Source organism: Microcaecilia unicolor, chromosome 7, assembly GCF_901765095.1.
Source record: "Microcaecilia unicolor chromosome 7, aMicUni1.1, whole genome shotgun sequence".
Taxonomy (NCBI): Eukaryota; Metazoa; Chordata; class Amphibia; order Gymnophiona; family Siphonopidae; genus Microcaecilia; species Microcaecilia unicolor.
This window is the reverse complement of record NC_044037.1, coordinates 230,952,162-230,968,543: the sequence shown is the minus strand read 5'-3', so window position 1 is coordinate 230,968,543 and position 16,382 is coordinate 230,952,162. Positions and strand designations below refer to the sequence as shown.

The window sequence follows — 16,382 nt, the reverse complement described above, 5'->3', positions numbered from 1 at the left end:
TACACCTCTAGTTGGATGTCTTGTACGTGTCCCTAGGAATAGGTTACAAAGGTACTGAACTGCCTGAAGCCTCAGTTTAAATTTATGGTTTGAGCAAAGATAGGGGGAAAAAAATTAAACTACCTAAATGTTACTTCTCTAAAACTAAAACATTGTCACTATGATCCCAGAAACATGCATTAATGAAGCCATAATGACTTACATTACAAAGTATATAAAAGAAAGCTGTATTCTGCAATAATTCAAAAGTGCATACAATGAAAAGCAAGTCACACTCTTCCAATTAAAAATGGTACTCCCAAATCTTTTTATATAGCTTCCAGGTCGTACAGAACAGTTATGTTCACAAGAGTCAAGCGCCTTGTATGGGACAGGATCCAATTGAACTTGGCATTTATGACTAGCCTGAATTAAAGCAAGGGCCACAGATTTTGAAACACTGCATAAATATAGATGGCATTTTAAGGATCTAAGCCCTACCTTCTGAATGTGCTGCAGCGTCACAGACGCTATTTTGTCTAGCAGCGGGGTACAAAGGTAATTTGTCCTAGTAAGAAAAGAGGAAAATTCTGGCACATTTGTCCAGGTAACTTGATCAATCAAACGCTGACAAGTCATCATGGTTTCTTTCAGAAGTATTTCCTCAAGCCAGTCTCCAGATACATACTTCAGTTCTTCCAAAAGCACATCCAGGTCATTGATTTTCTGAATTCTCTGGTAAGCACAGTGGTTTAATTTCTGAAGAAGCTTCCCATACACCCCAGAGGTACTTTGTTGATAAAGATGATCACTTCGAACCCATTTTACGATACTTATGGCAAGAGCATTCAAGTCACTCAGGTTACACTGTGGCAGAACTGCAGCAACCTTCGAAATCACAGTGTCATTCACGCGTGACAAAGGCAGCATGGCAAGGGCCCGGATCAGAATGGATACATCACATGGTATGACATTCACCTGCAGGTAACTAGGTAAAAGACAACAACCTGAAATACATTTAAAAATGCAAACTGCTGCAGAGAGAAAGAATAAAATGCACGACTGAAAATGACATGGCCAAATATTGCAAAGGAGTACTAAGCCTAGAGCAGCGGTTCCCAAACTGTGCACCGCGGCAAATTCTCAGGGGTGCAGCGGCAAATCCTGACCTCCTTCCCGCTGCCCACAATCCAGCATCGCTCCCTACTTTCCCCTCCTGCAGGTACGGAATCTGCTGCTTCCTCCTCCTTCCCCTGCTGCAATGCTTGCAGCTTATATATTCCGGCCACCCGCAATTCACACAGGCACTGCAGGGACTTCACTCTGCTGTGTCCGGCCCTGGCAACAGGAAGTTGCATCCAAGAGAGCCGGACACGACAGAGGGAAGGCCCAGGAGTGCCTGTGTGAATCGCAGACAGCCCGAAAATGTAAGCTGCAAGCACTGCAGTGGTGGAGGGGAAGAAGAAGGAAAAAGCAGTGATCCTGGACCTGCGGGAAAGTAGCAAGCGATGCTGGATTTTGGGACGGCAGAGGTGTGCTGGATTATCTGGGAGGAGAGGGGCTGCAGGGAATGGAGTGCTGGCCTTTCTGGGAAGAGGGGGCTGCAGGGAAATGAGAGGTATGCTGGACTTTCAGAGAGGAGAAGTGTGCTGGGGTGAGAGGAGGGGGCTGCAGGGAAAGGGAGACCTATGTGGTCGGGGGGGTGGGGGGGTGGGGGGGTGGGGTGCGGAGACCCATGTGGCCGGGGAGGGGGGCCCAAAACATTGCTAGACATGGAAATTTTCACCTGCTTGGGAGCTGAGGTAAATACACATGCATATAATCTGAGTGATTGCATGTCTTATATAGAACGTGCATATTTTGCAACTCCTCCCCACAGCATGACTACATATACGCCGCATAACAAGTATGCATTTTGTCACTGTGTACTTTCATATGCAAAACTGCTGGGATAATTTTTAAAAAGCTGCTTTAAATGAGAAAACATTTATAAAATTACCTCCCATGTGTGAAGGAATAGGTTTTGATGCTTCTCCTAAGTCTATCTCCTTTATGCTTTAAGGTCTAGAACAGTCTTTTCTCTACTAAAAGAGCATAATTTATATCTTTCAGGTATCTGAATGCCTCTGCTGTACTTCCCTGTCTCTCCACTTCCCTATAGTATATTTAGGACCTTCACTCATCTTATAAGGCTTTGTGTGTAGTGTAAATCGTGCACCATTTTGGTACTCCTTCCCTGGATGACCTCTACAACTGGACACAATATGCTGGGTAAAGTCTCATGAATACCTTGTAAAGGGGCCATATTAGCTCATTTCTTCTGCTGGTTATACCTCTTCCTATTCACCTTAACATCCCCCTGACTCTGACCAATGCCTTATTGTGCTGTTTTGCTACCTTTATATTATCAGATTTGATCACCCCAAGGTCCCTTTTTCCACTGTGCACAGATGCCTTAGACCAGGGATGTCCAACCTCAGCCCTCACCAGATCGGGTTTTCAGGATTTCCACTATGAATATGCATGAGATCAATTTGCATTCAATTGAGGCAGTGTATGTAAATAGATCTCATGCACATTCATTGGAGAAATCCTGAAATCCCAACTGGATGGCAGCCCTCAAGGACGGAGGTTGGACACAGCTGCCTTAGACTAATATAATGAACACAGCCGAAGCCTACCCAACAAGATTAACCCTGAAGTAGACTCAGACTACACACCAAGTAAATCTGTCATAATGAGAAAGAGCCAGTTACTAAGAAGTTTTGGGACTGGGTGAAATGCACTTGATACATCTAGTTCGCTGCCTAGAAGTCACGTCTCCTAACTTTGACAATCTGCTCCTCATCCTTGTAACAATGATAGTCTTGTGGGTACAAAACAAAGGTGAATGACAACATTGCCTAGACTTAAAGAAGAAACCAGTGGGGAGCTGCTACTTACAAACAGCATGGCTCACTACTTAAACAAAACCAGCAGAGTAATGAATGAAACCCATGTGTCACATGTTCTGTGAAGAGAATTGGAAGCAGTTACCTGATTAATAGCTTCCTGAGCTGTGTGTAGAGCTCTGGATTCTGGCAGTGCAGCACCATCAAGGCTTGTGTTATCTTCGCTAACTCTACAGGTCTGTAAACATCTAAATACTTGTGCAAAAGTGAAGCAACTCTGAAGAAAAACCAAGTGCAAATATGGTATAAGGCAATATCAAAAATACAAAGTAGCATTCTTGACCTCAAGATTTATTTTATTTTGTTACTTTCAATCATCTTTGTACAAAAACCAATTTAAACAAAATAAAAATGCCGCAACAAAATCATAACACACACAAGATAACCATGATAAAAAGCAAAGCATACAAACAGCGCAACTAAATTAATTGATATTCATACGTATATAACCTGGAAAACATCAGGCAGCACACTTGACACAACAGTCGGATTAGAACAATGAGGCAGATACCAATGGGAAAGCAAAAAATACTGAATAATAAATAATGAAGCATCATTACTTAAATAATACTAGCAGTTGAGCCCGTAAAAACGGGCTGGTATTGGGGTTTTCCTTCCCCCTCCCTCCCCCCTTCACCCGGCCCGGGCCCTCTCTTCGTTATTCAACTTACAGCAGCGCCAAAACAGCAGCAAGCAGCAGCTCCCGTTGGCCTTCCTTCACTGCCTGTGCCTCGCCCTCGTGTGACGTCACGTCGGCGAGGGCGGGGCACAGGCAGGGAAGGAAGGCCGACGGGAGCTGAAGCTGAGCTGCTTGCTGCTGTTTCGGCGCTGCTGTAAGTTGAATAACGAAGAGAGGGCCCGGGCCGGGTGAAGGGGGGGCGGTGGCGACTCCGGGGGAGGGGGGGCGGTAGCGGCTACCTTGGGGGGGGAGCGGTAGCGACGTCAGCGGTTCCCTCCCTCCCTCGCAGTTTCCCTCTCTGTCCCGCCCCCCCTCCCCCGTCATCACGTATTGACGTGGGGGCGGGGCAGAGAAGGTCTCTACTGCGCATTTGCGGTGAGTACGGTCACTCGCCGTTTATATGTTTGATATGCATTTATTAGTAAAACAATCACACCATAAACTAATTCATTACAATAAAGCCCAACATAGCCATGTTTGAGCATATGTCTTAATCAGGGGTAACAAATTTTAAAGGATGTGTACAACTAAAACCATACGGTGTGATGATCACTATTACATAGGTGGGCACCTGCCCGGATATCAGAAACACTACCTCCATTAGTGAGCACTAGATCCAGTATCGACCCTTCCCTCGTGGGTTCCATCACCATTTGTCTGAGCAAAGCACTTTGACAGGCATCCACAATCTCCCTGCTTCTTTCCGATTCCGCAGACGGGACACTCCAATCCACATCAGACAAATTGAAATCTCCCAACAGTAGCACCTCCCCTTTCATAACAATCTTTTGAATATCTTCTATCAGATCCTTGTCTAACTTCTCCGTTTGCGCAGGAGGTCTGTAGATAACTCCCGTGTGGATATAGGTTCAGTCTTCTCTTTCCAGGATGATCCATACAGCTTCTTCTTTTCCCCAGGTTCCCCGCATTTCAGCCGCTCTGATATTCTCTCTCACATACAGAGCCACACTGCCACCTCTTCGGCCCTCTCTATCTTTCCTAACAAGATTATATAGTAACATAGTAGATGACAGCAGAGAAAGACCTGCACGGTCCCATCCAGTCTGCCCAACAAGATAAAACTCATATGTGCTACCTTTTGTGTATACCTGACCTTGTGTATATCTGCCATCCTCACGGCACAGACCGTAGAAGCCTGCCCAGCACGAGTCCCGCCTCCCCAGCACCAGCCCCGCCCCCACCACCGGCTCTGCCACCCAATCTCAGCTAAACTTCTGAGGATCCCTTCCTTCTGAACAGGATTCCTTTATGTTTATTCCACGCATTTTTGAATTCTGTTATCATTTTCATCTCCACCACCTCCCGCAGGAGGGCATTCCAAGTATCCACCACTCTCTCCATGAAAAAGTACTTCCTGACATTTTTCTTGAGTCTGCCCCCCTTCAATCTCATTTCATGTCCTCTAGTTCTACCGCCTTCCCATCTACGGAAAAGGTTTGTTTGCAGATTAATACCTTTCAAATATTTGAACGTCTGTATCATATCACCCCTGTTTCTACTTTCCTCCAGGGTATACATGTTCAGGTCAGCAGTCTCTCCTCGTACGTCTTGTAATGCAAATCCCATACCATTCTCGTAGCTTTTCTTTGCACCGCTTCAATTCTTTTTACATCCTTGGCAAGATACGGCCTCCAAAACTGAACACAATACTCCAGGTGGGGCCTCACCAGCGACTTATACAGGGGCATCAACACTTCCTTTCTTCTGCTGGTCACACCTCTCTCTATACAGCCTAGCAACCTTCTAGCTATGGTCACCGCCTTCTCATACTGTTTCGCCACCTTCAGATCCACAGATACCATCACCCCAAGATCCCTCTCCCCGTCCGTACATATCAGACTCTCACCGCCTAACACATACGTCTCCCGTGGATCACTTTGCATTTCTTCACATTGAATTTTAATTGCCAAAACTTAGACCATTCTTCTAGGAGTGGAGAAGTGGCCTAGTGGTTAGGGTGGTGGACTTTGGTCCTGGGGAGCTGAGGAACTGAGTTCAATTCCCACTTCAGGCACAGGCAGCTCCTTGTGACTCTGGGCAAGTCACTTAACCCTCCATTGCCCCATGTAAGCCGCATTGAGCCTGCCATGAGTGGGAAAGCGCGGGGTACAAATGTAACAACAACAATAGCTTCCGCAGATCCTTTTTCATGTTTTCCACTCCCTCCTGGGTGTCCACTCTGTTACAAATCTTAGTGTCGTCCGCAAAAAGGCAAACTTTACTTTCTAACCCTTCGGCAATGTCACTCACAAATATATTGAACAGAATCAGCTCCAGCACCGATCCCTGAGGCACTCCACTACTCACCTTTTCCTCATACGAGCAAATTCCATTAACCACCATCCTCTGGCGTCTGTCCGTCAACCAGTTCCTAATCCAGTTCACCAGGTCAGGTCCTATCTTCAGCCTGTTCAGTTTATTTAAGAGCCTCCTGTGGGGAACCGTGTCAAAGGCTTTGCTGTAATCTAAGTAGATTACGTCTATAGCACGTCCATGATTCAATTCTCTGGTCACTCAGTCAAAACATTCAATGAGATTCGTTTGGCACGATTTCCCTTTGGTAAAACCATGTTGTCTCGGATCTTGCAACTTATTGGCTTCCAGGAAATTCACTATCCTTTCCTTCAGCATCGCTTCCATTACTTTTCCAATAACCGAAGTGAGGCTTACCGGCCTGTAGTTTCCAGCTTCTTCCCTATCACTACTTTTGTGAAGAGGGACCACATCTGCCATTCTCCAATCCCACAGAACCTCTCCCGTCTCCAAGGATTTATTAAACAAATCTTTAAGAGGACCCGCCAGAACCTCTCTGAGCTCCCTCAATATCCTGGGGTGGATCCCGTCTGGTCCCATGGCTTTGTCCACCTTTAGGTTTCCTAGTTGTTCATAAACACTCTCTTCCGTGAACGGTGCTATATCCACTCCATTCTCATATGTACTTTTGCCAGTCAATCGCGGTCCTTCTCCAGGATTTTCTTCAGTGAAAACAGAACAAAAGTATCTATTTAGCAAATTTGCTTTTTCTTCATCATTATCTACATAGCGGTTCGCAGCATCTTTCAGTCTCACAATTCCCTTTTTAGTCATTTTCCTTTCACTAATATACCTGAAGAAATTTCTCACCCCTCCTTACCTTTCTAGCCATTTGTTCTTCTGCTTTCGCCAGACGTATCTCTCTCTTGGCTTCTTTCAGTTTCATCCGGTATTCCTCTCCGTGTTCCTCTTCTTGAGTTTTTCTGTATTTCTGGAACGCCAACTCTTTAGCCTTTATTTTCTCAGCCCTTGCTTGGAGAACCATATCGGTTTTCTTTTTCTTTTATTTACTCTCCTTACATAAAGGTTTGTGGCCCTATTTATAATTTCTTTCAGCCTGGACCACTGCCCTTCCACTTCTCATATGTCCTCCCAGCCCATCAGCTTCTTCTTCAGGTATTCCCCCATTTTACTAAAGTCAGCATGCTTGAAATCCAGGACTTTGAGTTTTGAGTGGCCGCCCTCCACTTCAGCTGTCATATCAAACCAAACCGTTTGATGGTCACTGCTGCCCAGGTGGGCACCCTTTCGGACATTTGACACACTCTCCCCATTTGTGACCACCAGATCCAGTGTCGCTCCCTCCCTTGTGGGTTCCGTCACCATTTGTCTGAGCAGAGCACTTTGGAAAGCATCTACGATCTCTCTACTTCTTTCCGATTCCGCAGATGGAACCTTCCAATCTACATCCGGCAGACTGAAATCTCCCAGCAACAGCACCTCTCTCTTCTTTCCCAACTTTTGAATATCTGCGATCAGATCTATATCTAATTCCTCCAATTGTGTCGGAGGTCTGTAGACAACACCCACGTGGACAGAGGTTCTATCCTCTCTTTTTAAGGTGATCCATATCACTTCTTCCTTTACCACTTCTTCCTTTCAGTCGCTGTGATATCATTTCTCACATACAGAGCTACTTCTCCAACTTTATGACCATCTCTATTCTTCCTAAATAGATTATAGCCTGGTATGTTTGCATCCCATTCATGGGAACCATTGAGCCACGTCTCCGTGATTGCAACAACGTCCAAGTCTGCCTCCAACATCAGGGCTTGACGATCATGAACTTTATTGCTTAGACTGCGAGCATTTGTGGTCATCGCTTTCCATTTACATTTCCTGGTATGTGTTTCAACATTAGTGATTTGGGGGTGTCTTGTCTCTTTTTATACTTTCATATCTTTTTGTTCCACCTCCATTGCTTTTTCTTCCGCCTCACTTCTATTATCAGGAACATCACCTTGCTGTAATGGAGCAAAAGAATTTTGTAGGGGCAATACTTGTGAGGGTGGATGCTTCTGTGTCACATAACAAAGTCTGCCTGAGCCTACTGTGAACCATGTATTCTTAGGTGGTTTTATCCTTGGTATGATTTTGTGCAGTCCTAGAAGCTGTTTTAAGTGCATCCAATTCCTGCTTTACTTTACTGAGCTCCTGTTTTAAACTAGCGAGCTGAAGACAGATAGGACAAGCCTTAAGTCTCCAGATGATTGGCCTTGAAAGTAAAGCACCACAATTATTACAGAGAATAAAAGTCATCCTGACTGGTTGAAATGGTGTACTATGATGGGGTTAACAGTCTACAAGGTTGCTTGTGTGTGACTGAGGAGTAAAGTTAATGAGTTTTGGCTTGTCTATTTATGACTGGAAAACCCAGGGGTGGGTGGGATTATAAGTCCCAGTGAGTTAGCCAAGTGCTGTATCAAAAATGTTATCTAGGTATGACCAGAACTGGTAAAATGGTATCCTATGTGATATATAATCAGAATAGCAGCCAATGTATATGTTAACAGAGGTCCTTTTTATCTAGATCATTAAGCCTGTGATGGTGAGCAGAAGACTGGGGATTCCTGTGATAATGAAGGGTTTACTTTTCAGAGACAGTTGTAATTAGGGTGGAGTTAATTTGTGATAAGTAGTGTATTTAGGAACGCTATTTAGGAAGTGTCAGTCTTGGGGTGGGTGAGCTTAAACTTAAAACCTGTGGAACGTGTTTACTGTAAAACCTCTCTAGAACTGTATTAAGCCTATTATCTACACAGCTGGTTGGGATAAGGGGAAGTCAAGGTTAAGAAATACACAAGAAATGTCCAAACCCACAGCTCTGAGGTAGAGATAGCCAGAAATAAAGCCAGCACAGTCTTATCTGTGTAAGTTTCCTTCAGACCGGTACGGTCACATCCCATTCATGAGAATCGTTGAACCACATCTCCATAATAGCAACATTGTTCAAGTTTTCTTCAAACATCAGGGCTTGCAAGTCTTGAACCTTTTTACTTAGACTACGAACATTTGTGCACATAGCTTTCCATGTGCTTAGTGAGTTTGGGTGGTTTTTTATATTTCCATGACCTTTCCCTCTGCCATCATGTTTATTCTGGGGGTGACTTTCCAAAATCCCCTGTTTCCTTTTGTCACCCGCACCCTCTAGTTTAAATGTCTAGAAACATACTGTCTGAATTTCTCACCAAGCATCCTTTTTCCCATCACAGAAAGATGTAGCCCATCATTACAGTACAGCCTGTTATTTTTCCACGTATTACCCCATTCTCCTATGTATCTAAAACCTTCTTCTTTACACCAAGACTCAAGCCACTTATTGAATTCCTCTGTTTTGCGTAGTCTTTCCTCTCCCCTCCCCAACGTAAGAATTACTTCAGAAAAAGCCACAGTCCGAACCAAAGATTTCAGTCCCTCCCCAAACTTCTGGAACGCTCTCTGTGCTGTAAACTTGCTATTGTTGTCCAGGTCATTTGACCCCTGGTGAATTACAACATCAGAATTAGAAGCCTCGCTCTCTTCTCGGATCACTTTCAGTATTTGGTCTGTACATCTTGTAGCTGAAGATCCTGGAAGACATTTCACTACGTTTGAACCCCTGAACTGTGCTCCTAGGTTAATGCCTCTGATAATGGAGTCTCCGAGCAGTAATAATTTTCTGCTTTTCACAATTCTGTCATTAGTTGGGGGATGTTTCTGGGGTTGTGCTATTTTCATTGCCTCTGGTTCTACCACAGTACTTCTTTTTTTGCTATCATAATGATGCAACACTGCAAAAGAATTTGACAGGGGCAAAGCTTGGAAGGGCGAGTGTTTCTGTGTCACAGATCTTAGTCTACCAGAGCCTACTGTGACCCATCTATTCCACTGATGTTTCATTCTCTGAGGTGGTGGTAAATTAGCTGGGAAAAGTAATCCTGGACACTTCTTTAATTGTAGTTAATTCCTTCTTGAGTTTGTTGATCTCTTCTTTCAAGGCTGATATTTGGAGACAGGACAAACTCTAAGGTTCCAGATAGTTTGCCTTAGGATTAAAGCAGAACATATATTGCACTGAATGAAGGTCATAATGATGCGATTCACAAGTGTGAAAAGGTGAACTATAAGAGGGAATAACAAGAATTAGGATTGACCAATTAAGTGTAATGAAGATACTTGTCCCTTGATTGCCCTATATAAAGGGAGTTTACCTAGGGGTGGGTGGGACTAGGACACAGGTAACCTCAGTTACCAATCAAACCAAGTCTGAAAATGCCCAGCGCAGCTCCCAGCTCACAAGGTAAACTTAGGTTCTACTACCCAACTCAAAACAAAACTGTCCCTCCTCCAGAGCTATGAGTCACCAGATGCTATGTAACCAAAATTGATTGAATTAAGTCTCTGGCAGTGTAGATTCAACACACAATTCTAATGAAAACAGACACCAGATTCAATGTCACCAGATTAAGTCACAGGTTTAAAACACTTGGCACAGGTTGTCCCGTATGTTTAAAACGGGAAGGGCAAGTTGCTGGCGTAATTGTGGGGCGGAAGGAACATTTTGGCATGTATGGTGGGACTGTCCGATGATACAGCAGTTTTGGCAGGACTTACAGATGAGACTGCAGAATGGCTTGGGAGCTGAGGTTACACTAACTCCTGGGCTATGCTTGTTGAATATCCCGTCAAGGGAGGGACGTGGCTTACGTCATGGGCCCTTATCATACATTGTAACTGCAGCAAGAATTCTAACTGCAAGACATTGGAAGCAATCGGCGACTCCCACCGTGGATCAAGTATTGACTAAAGTGGACTATTGTTGTTTGATGGACAAACTTACAGCCCAAAGGCGAGGGGGCATGGTGAGATTTTCAAAAACATGGTCTTCCTATGTGGAATGGCGAGGTTTAACAGGGTGACATATGTATAATGAGGATACTCTGTTGTAGGGGGAGTTTGATGTATACCTGAGATGCCTAGAAGCGGGGGAGGGGGGGTGGAGGGAGGTTGTTGATATATATATGAGAAAGTTTTGCGATAAATATGTTCAGCTATGTGGGAGTTATGTAAAGAAAAAGTTAATAAAAAGAATTTTAAAAAAAACTTGGCACAGTTAAAATACAGTTCCAATGAAAACACCTTTAAGACAATTCCAGCATAAAAGATGAAATCACTAGCACAGATATTCAAAACACAATTCTCTAAAATCACTTTAAGACAATACCAGCATAAAAATATAAAATCACAGTGCAATATAGGCAATAGGATAGAGACAGATAAGGAACTTATAGAGGTCAGACCCTCTGCAAGTGAAAGGACAGTTTTTTTTTTTGTTATTTTGTGTTAATAGGATAGAATAAAAAGGGGGTGAAATATTAAGAGATATTAAGAGCAGGACACAGGTAACCTCAGTTATCAATTAAACCAAGTCTGAAAATGCCAAGAGCAGCTCCCAGCACACAAGGTAAACTTAGGTTCTACTACCCAGCTCAAAACAAAATTGAAAACAATAAGTAATGATTACTTACTGTTTATTAATTATCCAGTAGTTTTTGTCTTCCTATTGGTGTCCACATCATTGTTTTCCATCTGGCCAAAGAACTATCACCCCCTGGTGAAACACTGGCCACCATCAGGTAGACCATTTTACTATGAGCTTTTGAGCACTTCCAAAAGTAAACCATTTTCACTAAATCATAGACTGCAAATATTTCTCCTTTGATTATAGGCCTTCTTTACTATGTTATCCATGTTGAACCTCTGGGATAATTGTAGAATAGAAGACTTGAAATAGAATAGAATAATCATACAGCCTACTGGCAGCATCCTGGACAGTAGTGTAGAGGGCATCGACAACCAAGAAAGCAGGTAATGAAATTTAGGCTTTGTTGGATAATAATGAGTTAGGATACAAGTTTTCAGGATTATTCCTCAGGCACAAATTTCAGCACAGCAAACCGGACTTGTCACCTAAAGAGAAGTTGTCTGTGCAGATTTTAGATATCCACTAAAAGTAAATATAATTTATTTAGGAAATATATTCTCTTTCCTTACATGAAAACAAAATGCAATTCAAACTTTCTGTTCTGGTATGGATTGGCCACCTAGAGAAGCTTTATACCCCTAGTAATCAGAGCTCATTAAACCAAACATCCACAGTAAAACATTGACAGTAAAAGGCATCACCTTTTGCCAAGACCCTGTCTCCGGTTTGATCAGGAATGTTATTTTAAATATTTCTTCAAATAAAATAATGAAAAAAATACTGCGCTTTATTCATAAGATCAAAAAAATTAGGGAAATAAGCTGCCTTATCACATTTTGTTATTTTCAGTTCATGGTTCAAATTTTGGTCAAGACAATGTTAATACTCACCATGTGTAAACAGGCTGCAACCAAGAGCCTGGAAATATCAGAACCACACAAAGTCCCCCATCCAAGAACAAACCTGCAACATTTGGAGCCAGCTATAGGCTGTAAAGCTATTCCACACTGTATTGATACAAAATAGATACAGCATGCATTTGTATTATAAAAGTGGGCAATTTACTTTTGAATCAGCTGTTGGTTTCTACACTCCATTTCCTCTAGAGTGCCTGCCACCACTAGCACTTGATGGGGACCAAGTTCATCTGCCATGAGTAGGGCACCTGCTTCGAGCCTAAACAACAAAGTTAAAGAAACATTCAGACTGGTACATAAAATGCATTTCAAGAACAAAGCAGAACTTCAGGAACAGAAGGCTTGTGCTTGTGGAAATGTAAGCCACATTCAAAAAGTATCATTACAGCTCTACAAAGCAACACAACAAAAAAGCCAAGTTCATCATCTTATTATATTTGAATAGCAGTATGCAATTGGCTTGCGATTTAGCCACCTGGGCAACTTGGTGCTGAATAAGATTATTTTAGTCTTTAAAACTCTCACTCCTAAAATGATTCTAGTTTTTAAAACTCTTACTCTTAAATTTGTTTCTCAAAATTAACTTAAAATGTAGGCTGAAAAATTTCTATGATATAATGTAATCAAATTTTGGATTAATGGTCTTCAGCTGTAAAGGGCTTCAGGTAGATAATATTTGGCTAATTTCTAGACTCCAAGGTTGTCATTGTCATGTCAAGAGGAAACTTCTCGTGTGTGCTTACTAAGATATACCTGGTTGAAAATGGGCAAAAAAAATGTTTTTTTAAACATTTTGCTCTATTTTCAGGTGAAAATATCTCAACAGGTGTTAGATCAGATTTGTTTTTCTTTTTAGCACCACTGAAAAAAGAGAATATTCTTACTGTAAGGATTTATTTTTTTTATTCTGGGACCAAAGTGTTTTATATCACAAAACAAGCATTGAAATCCATGACATCTGTTGTCTGCATGCAACAACAACAATACAATGTCAACCCCATGGTTCTACGCGGATCACAATATCAAGAAGCTGGTCGCCAGGAAAAACATTTAACAAAATTAACACAATAACCCAAATAAGTTTTGACCCCAAATAATATAGAACAAACCCAAGAGACTAAAATTATCCATTTAAAAACAGCAATCTAGATGCTTATATCAATCAATTCTCTCAGTGAAAATATCCTCTAATATTTAAATCACATTTCCTACCTAAAAATATGTTAAACTAATTTCTGAAGAGTATATAATCCCTCTCTTTAATGGCCCTGTTTACTAAAGTGCATTAGTGTTTTTAGTACATGTGCTGACTATGTAGGCGCCTATAGGGATATTGTAGGCACATACATGGTTAACGCGCGTATGTGGTTAACGTGTGTTAAAAATGTTAACACGCCTATAACGTTGCTTAGTAAACAGGGCCCTAAGGCATTAACCACTAGTATTCTGCACATATTTCCTGAATAAACATGTTTTAAGTTGCAACATAATCCTTCTAAACAGAAGAAAGATGGGAAGACAATTTTTTCAATCCTGCTGAAAGCATGTAGGATGAATTGGCTCAGCTGAACAATGATGACTGCTCATATAGAATCTGATGGTAGTTATAATGCCTTGAAGTTCATGTAAATCAAGCAAGTTGTTTCCAGATGCTGGTCCCTGAAGATGCTCACTTTTATAACAAAGAATTTGGCTATGACACACTCTAAATATGATGCCTAAATTATCTTAATCTTCTTTACATATTATCAGAATAAAAGTTTAACAGAAGTGTTGAGTGTACACCACAGTGCCAATCCATATTGTTCCACTGATCTGATGTCATAGCCTTTTCCTAGTAGTAAGGCACATCCTTTACTTTAGTGATGGATCTGTTGCACGGTACAAAAATTTTAAGACCTTCATAAACCTCTGCCAACTTAAAAAGGATTTTGTCTCACTGCAAAATACAATTTCTTTGGCACCAGCCATGGAAAATCAATATATGATGGAATAGGTGGCACTACAAAATGGTTGGCTGCACATGCCTGTCTTCAATAGCCTACAGAAAACAAAACACAAACACCAATAGCTCTGTTTAAATTTCATGATAGGAATGTTCGTGGAATGAAATATTTCTTTGTCTCATGAGAAGAAATTGAAAAGGCAAGACCAGCTCAGGAAGAAAGGTTCAGTAGAGGGCAAACTGTAGTTAGCATCAAAGAAAATTGGCAGTTCAAGCCACTTGATGAAGACAAAGTTTGTGCCTGAAGTGTTTCAAATGATGCACTTGTGGCCAATGTTTCCCACCAAACAACTGATGCATCTATTCCAAAAGAACAATTAACAGCCTAGTTAGTATGTTGCTTGCTTATATGGATAGTCACTGGTGAGTTGGAAATATGTGTTAAAATTTCAGGAGAAGAATGGGATGCCTTAATCAGTTTCATGCACCCACACAAGTTTGCTCATTTTTTTCAATTGCCAAGGCAAACAGCACATTACTAGAATCCTTGCCCCTACAGCAACTACACTTGGAAAACATCACAGTTACCTAAAGACGGTTCTACCGTGAACGAAATATTCGTGTCAATATATCTAAAGGCTATTATTGTTCCATTGTTTTTACCAACTTTGCAGACACGTGCCATGAATAGGCTTTATGTCTCTGCAAATTTTATTTAGCATTGCTGCATTCACCTCAAAATGCTAAAATATCAAAAAATATCTTTAAGCAGTTTTGTCAAACAATACTTCTATAATGTACCTGGCAGAATTATTAGAACTTACCATGAGAATAAATTTTGGTTATTTTTTGGACTGATTTTGGGACAAAGGTCTTTCTAGTCCAAAACTAAAAAAAAAAAAAAATATGATTCTAATAGTTAAAAAAAAAATCTTTTCAATAGGATTGGGAAGAAAAAGGTTCAACATACAATACCTAATGGGAAATCTGTGCCTAAATTTAGGGCAAAATTTTGTATAAATGTTTTTCTTGCAAATTTTTAGCTGGGTATATTTCAGTAAATATCCATCCAAACACAATTTTCTTTCAGCCTTATGTTAGCAACCATGCTGTCAACAAACTAGCCAATTATTATTTCATTTGAGCTTATGTCAGGGAGGGAGTTTAGTCCAAACTTCCACTACAGTTATAAAATTCAAATTCATCAGCCTACTTTGAGACAAATTTAAGAAAAATGTTGAAAAGTGAGAGCCAATGAAATATTCAAATTCAGCACTAACAATTTACCTAGATGGTGAATTTAATTTCATTTTCTTGTGCAGAAATGTGTAGTTGTGAAAGTTGCTTATATTCTAGTTACCCTAATTTTGCAAGTACAAGAAACCTTGTTCTAAAATTTTACTGTACTTTGAGACCTCTCAAAACATATACACAAAGTTTAATCAAAATTAGGGATGGTTGAGTGGGGATGATTTCTAGAATTGGTCCACGTGGAGGCATATTTTCAAAGCACTTAGACTTACAAAGTTACATTGTAATCTATGGAACTTTGTAAGGCTAAGTGCTTTGAAAATGAGCCCCTTAGTAACAGTAACATAGTAAATGACGACAGATACGGTCCATCCAGTCTGCCCAACAAGATAAACTCATTTTACATGGTATGTGATACTTTATACGTATACTCGAGTTTTGATTTGTCCTTGCCTTTCTCAGGGCACAGACTGTAGAAGTCTGCCCAGAACTGTTCTTGTACTAAGTTCTGAAGCTAACGTCAAACCACCCTTAAAATTTACACTCCAGCTCATCCCTATCTATTCAGTCATGCTCAGGGCGTAGACCGTAGAAGTCTGCCCTGCTCCCATTTTGTTTCCCAATTACTGGCGTCGCCACCCAATCTCGGCTAAGATTCCATGGAACCATTCCTTCTAAACAGGATTCTTTTGTGTTTATCCCACGCATGTTTGAATTCCGTTACCGTTTTCATCTCCACCACCTCCCGCGGGAGGGCATTCCACATAACCACCTCCCTCTCCGTGAAAAAATACTTCCTAACATTAGTCCTGAGTCTGCCCCCCTTCAACCTCAATTCATATTCTCTAGTTCTACCGCCTTC

General features: G+C 41.5%; 1 protein-coding gene across 3 annotated transcripts in view; it reads right to left on the bottom strand.

Moving 5' to 3' along the window:
* The window catches only part of FASTKD1 (FAST kinase domains 1), a 114,831-nt gene that overhangs the window by 49,089 nt on the left and 49,360 nt on the right, over window positions 1-16,382 (bottom strand). For all 3 annotated transcript variants that reach the window (XM_030208758.1, XM_030208755.1, XM_030208757.1), the window contains exons 7-9: window positions 12,473-12,583; window positions 3,016-3,147; window positions 481-967 (exon numbers count right to left, since the gene is read on the bottom strand). In XM_030208758.1, the coding sequence (XP_030064618.1) occupies window positions 481-967; window positions 3,016-3,147; window positions 12,473-12,583 (730 nt within the window). The remainder of the gene's footprint in view (window positions 1-480; window positions 968-3,015; window positions 3,148-12,472; window positions 12,584-16,382) is intronic.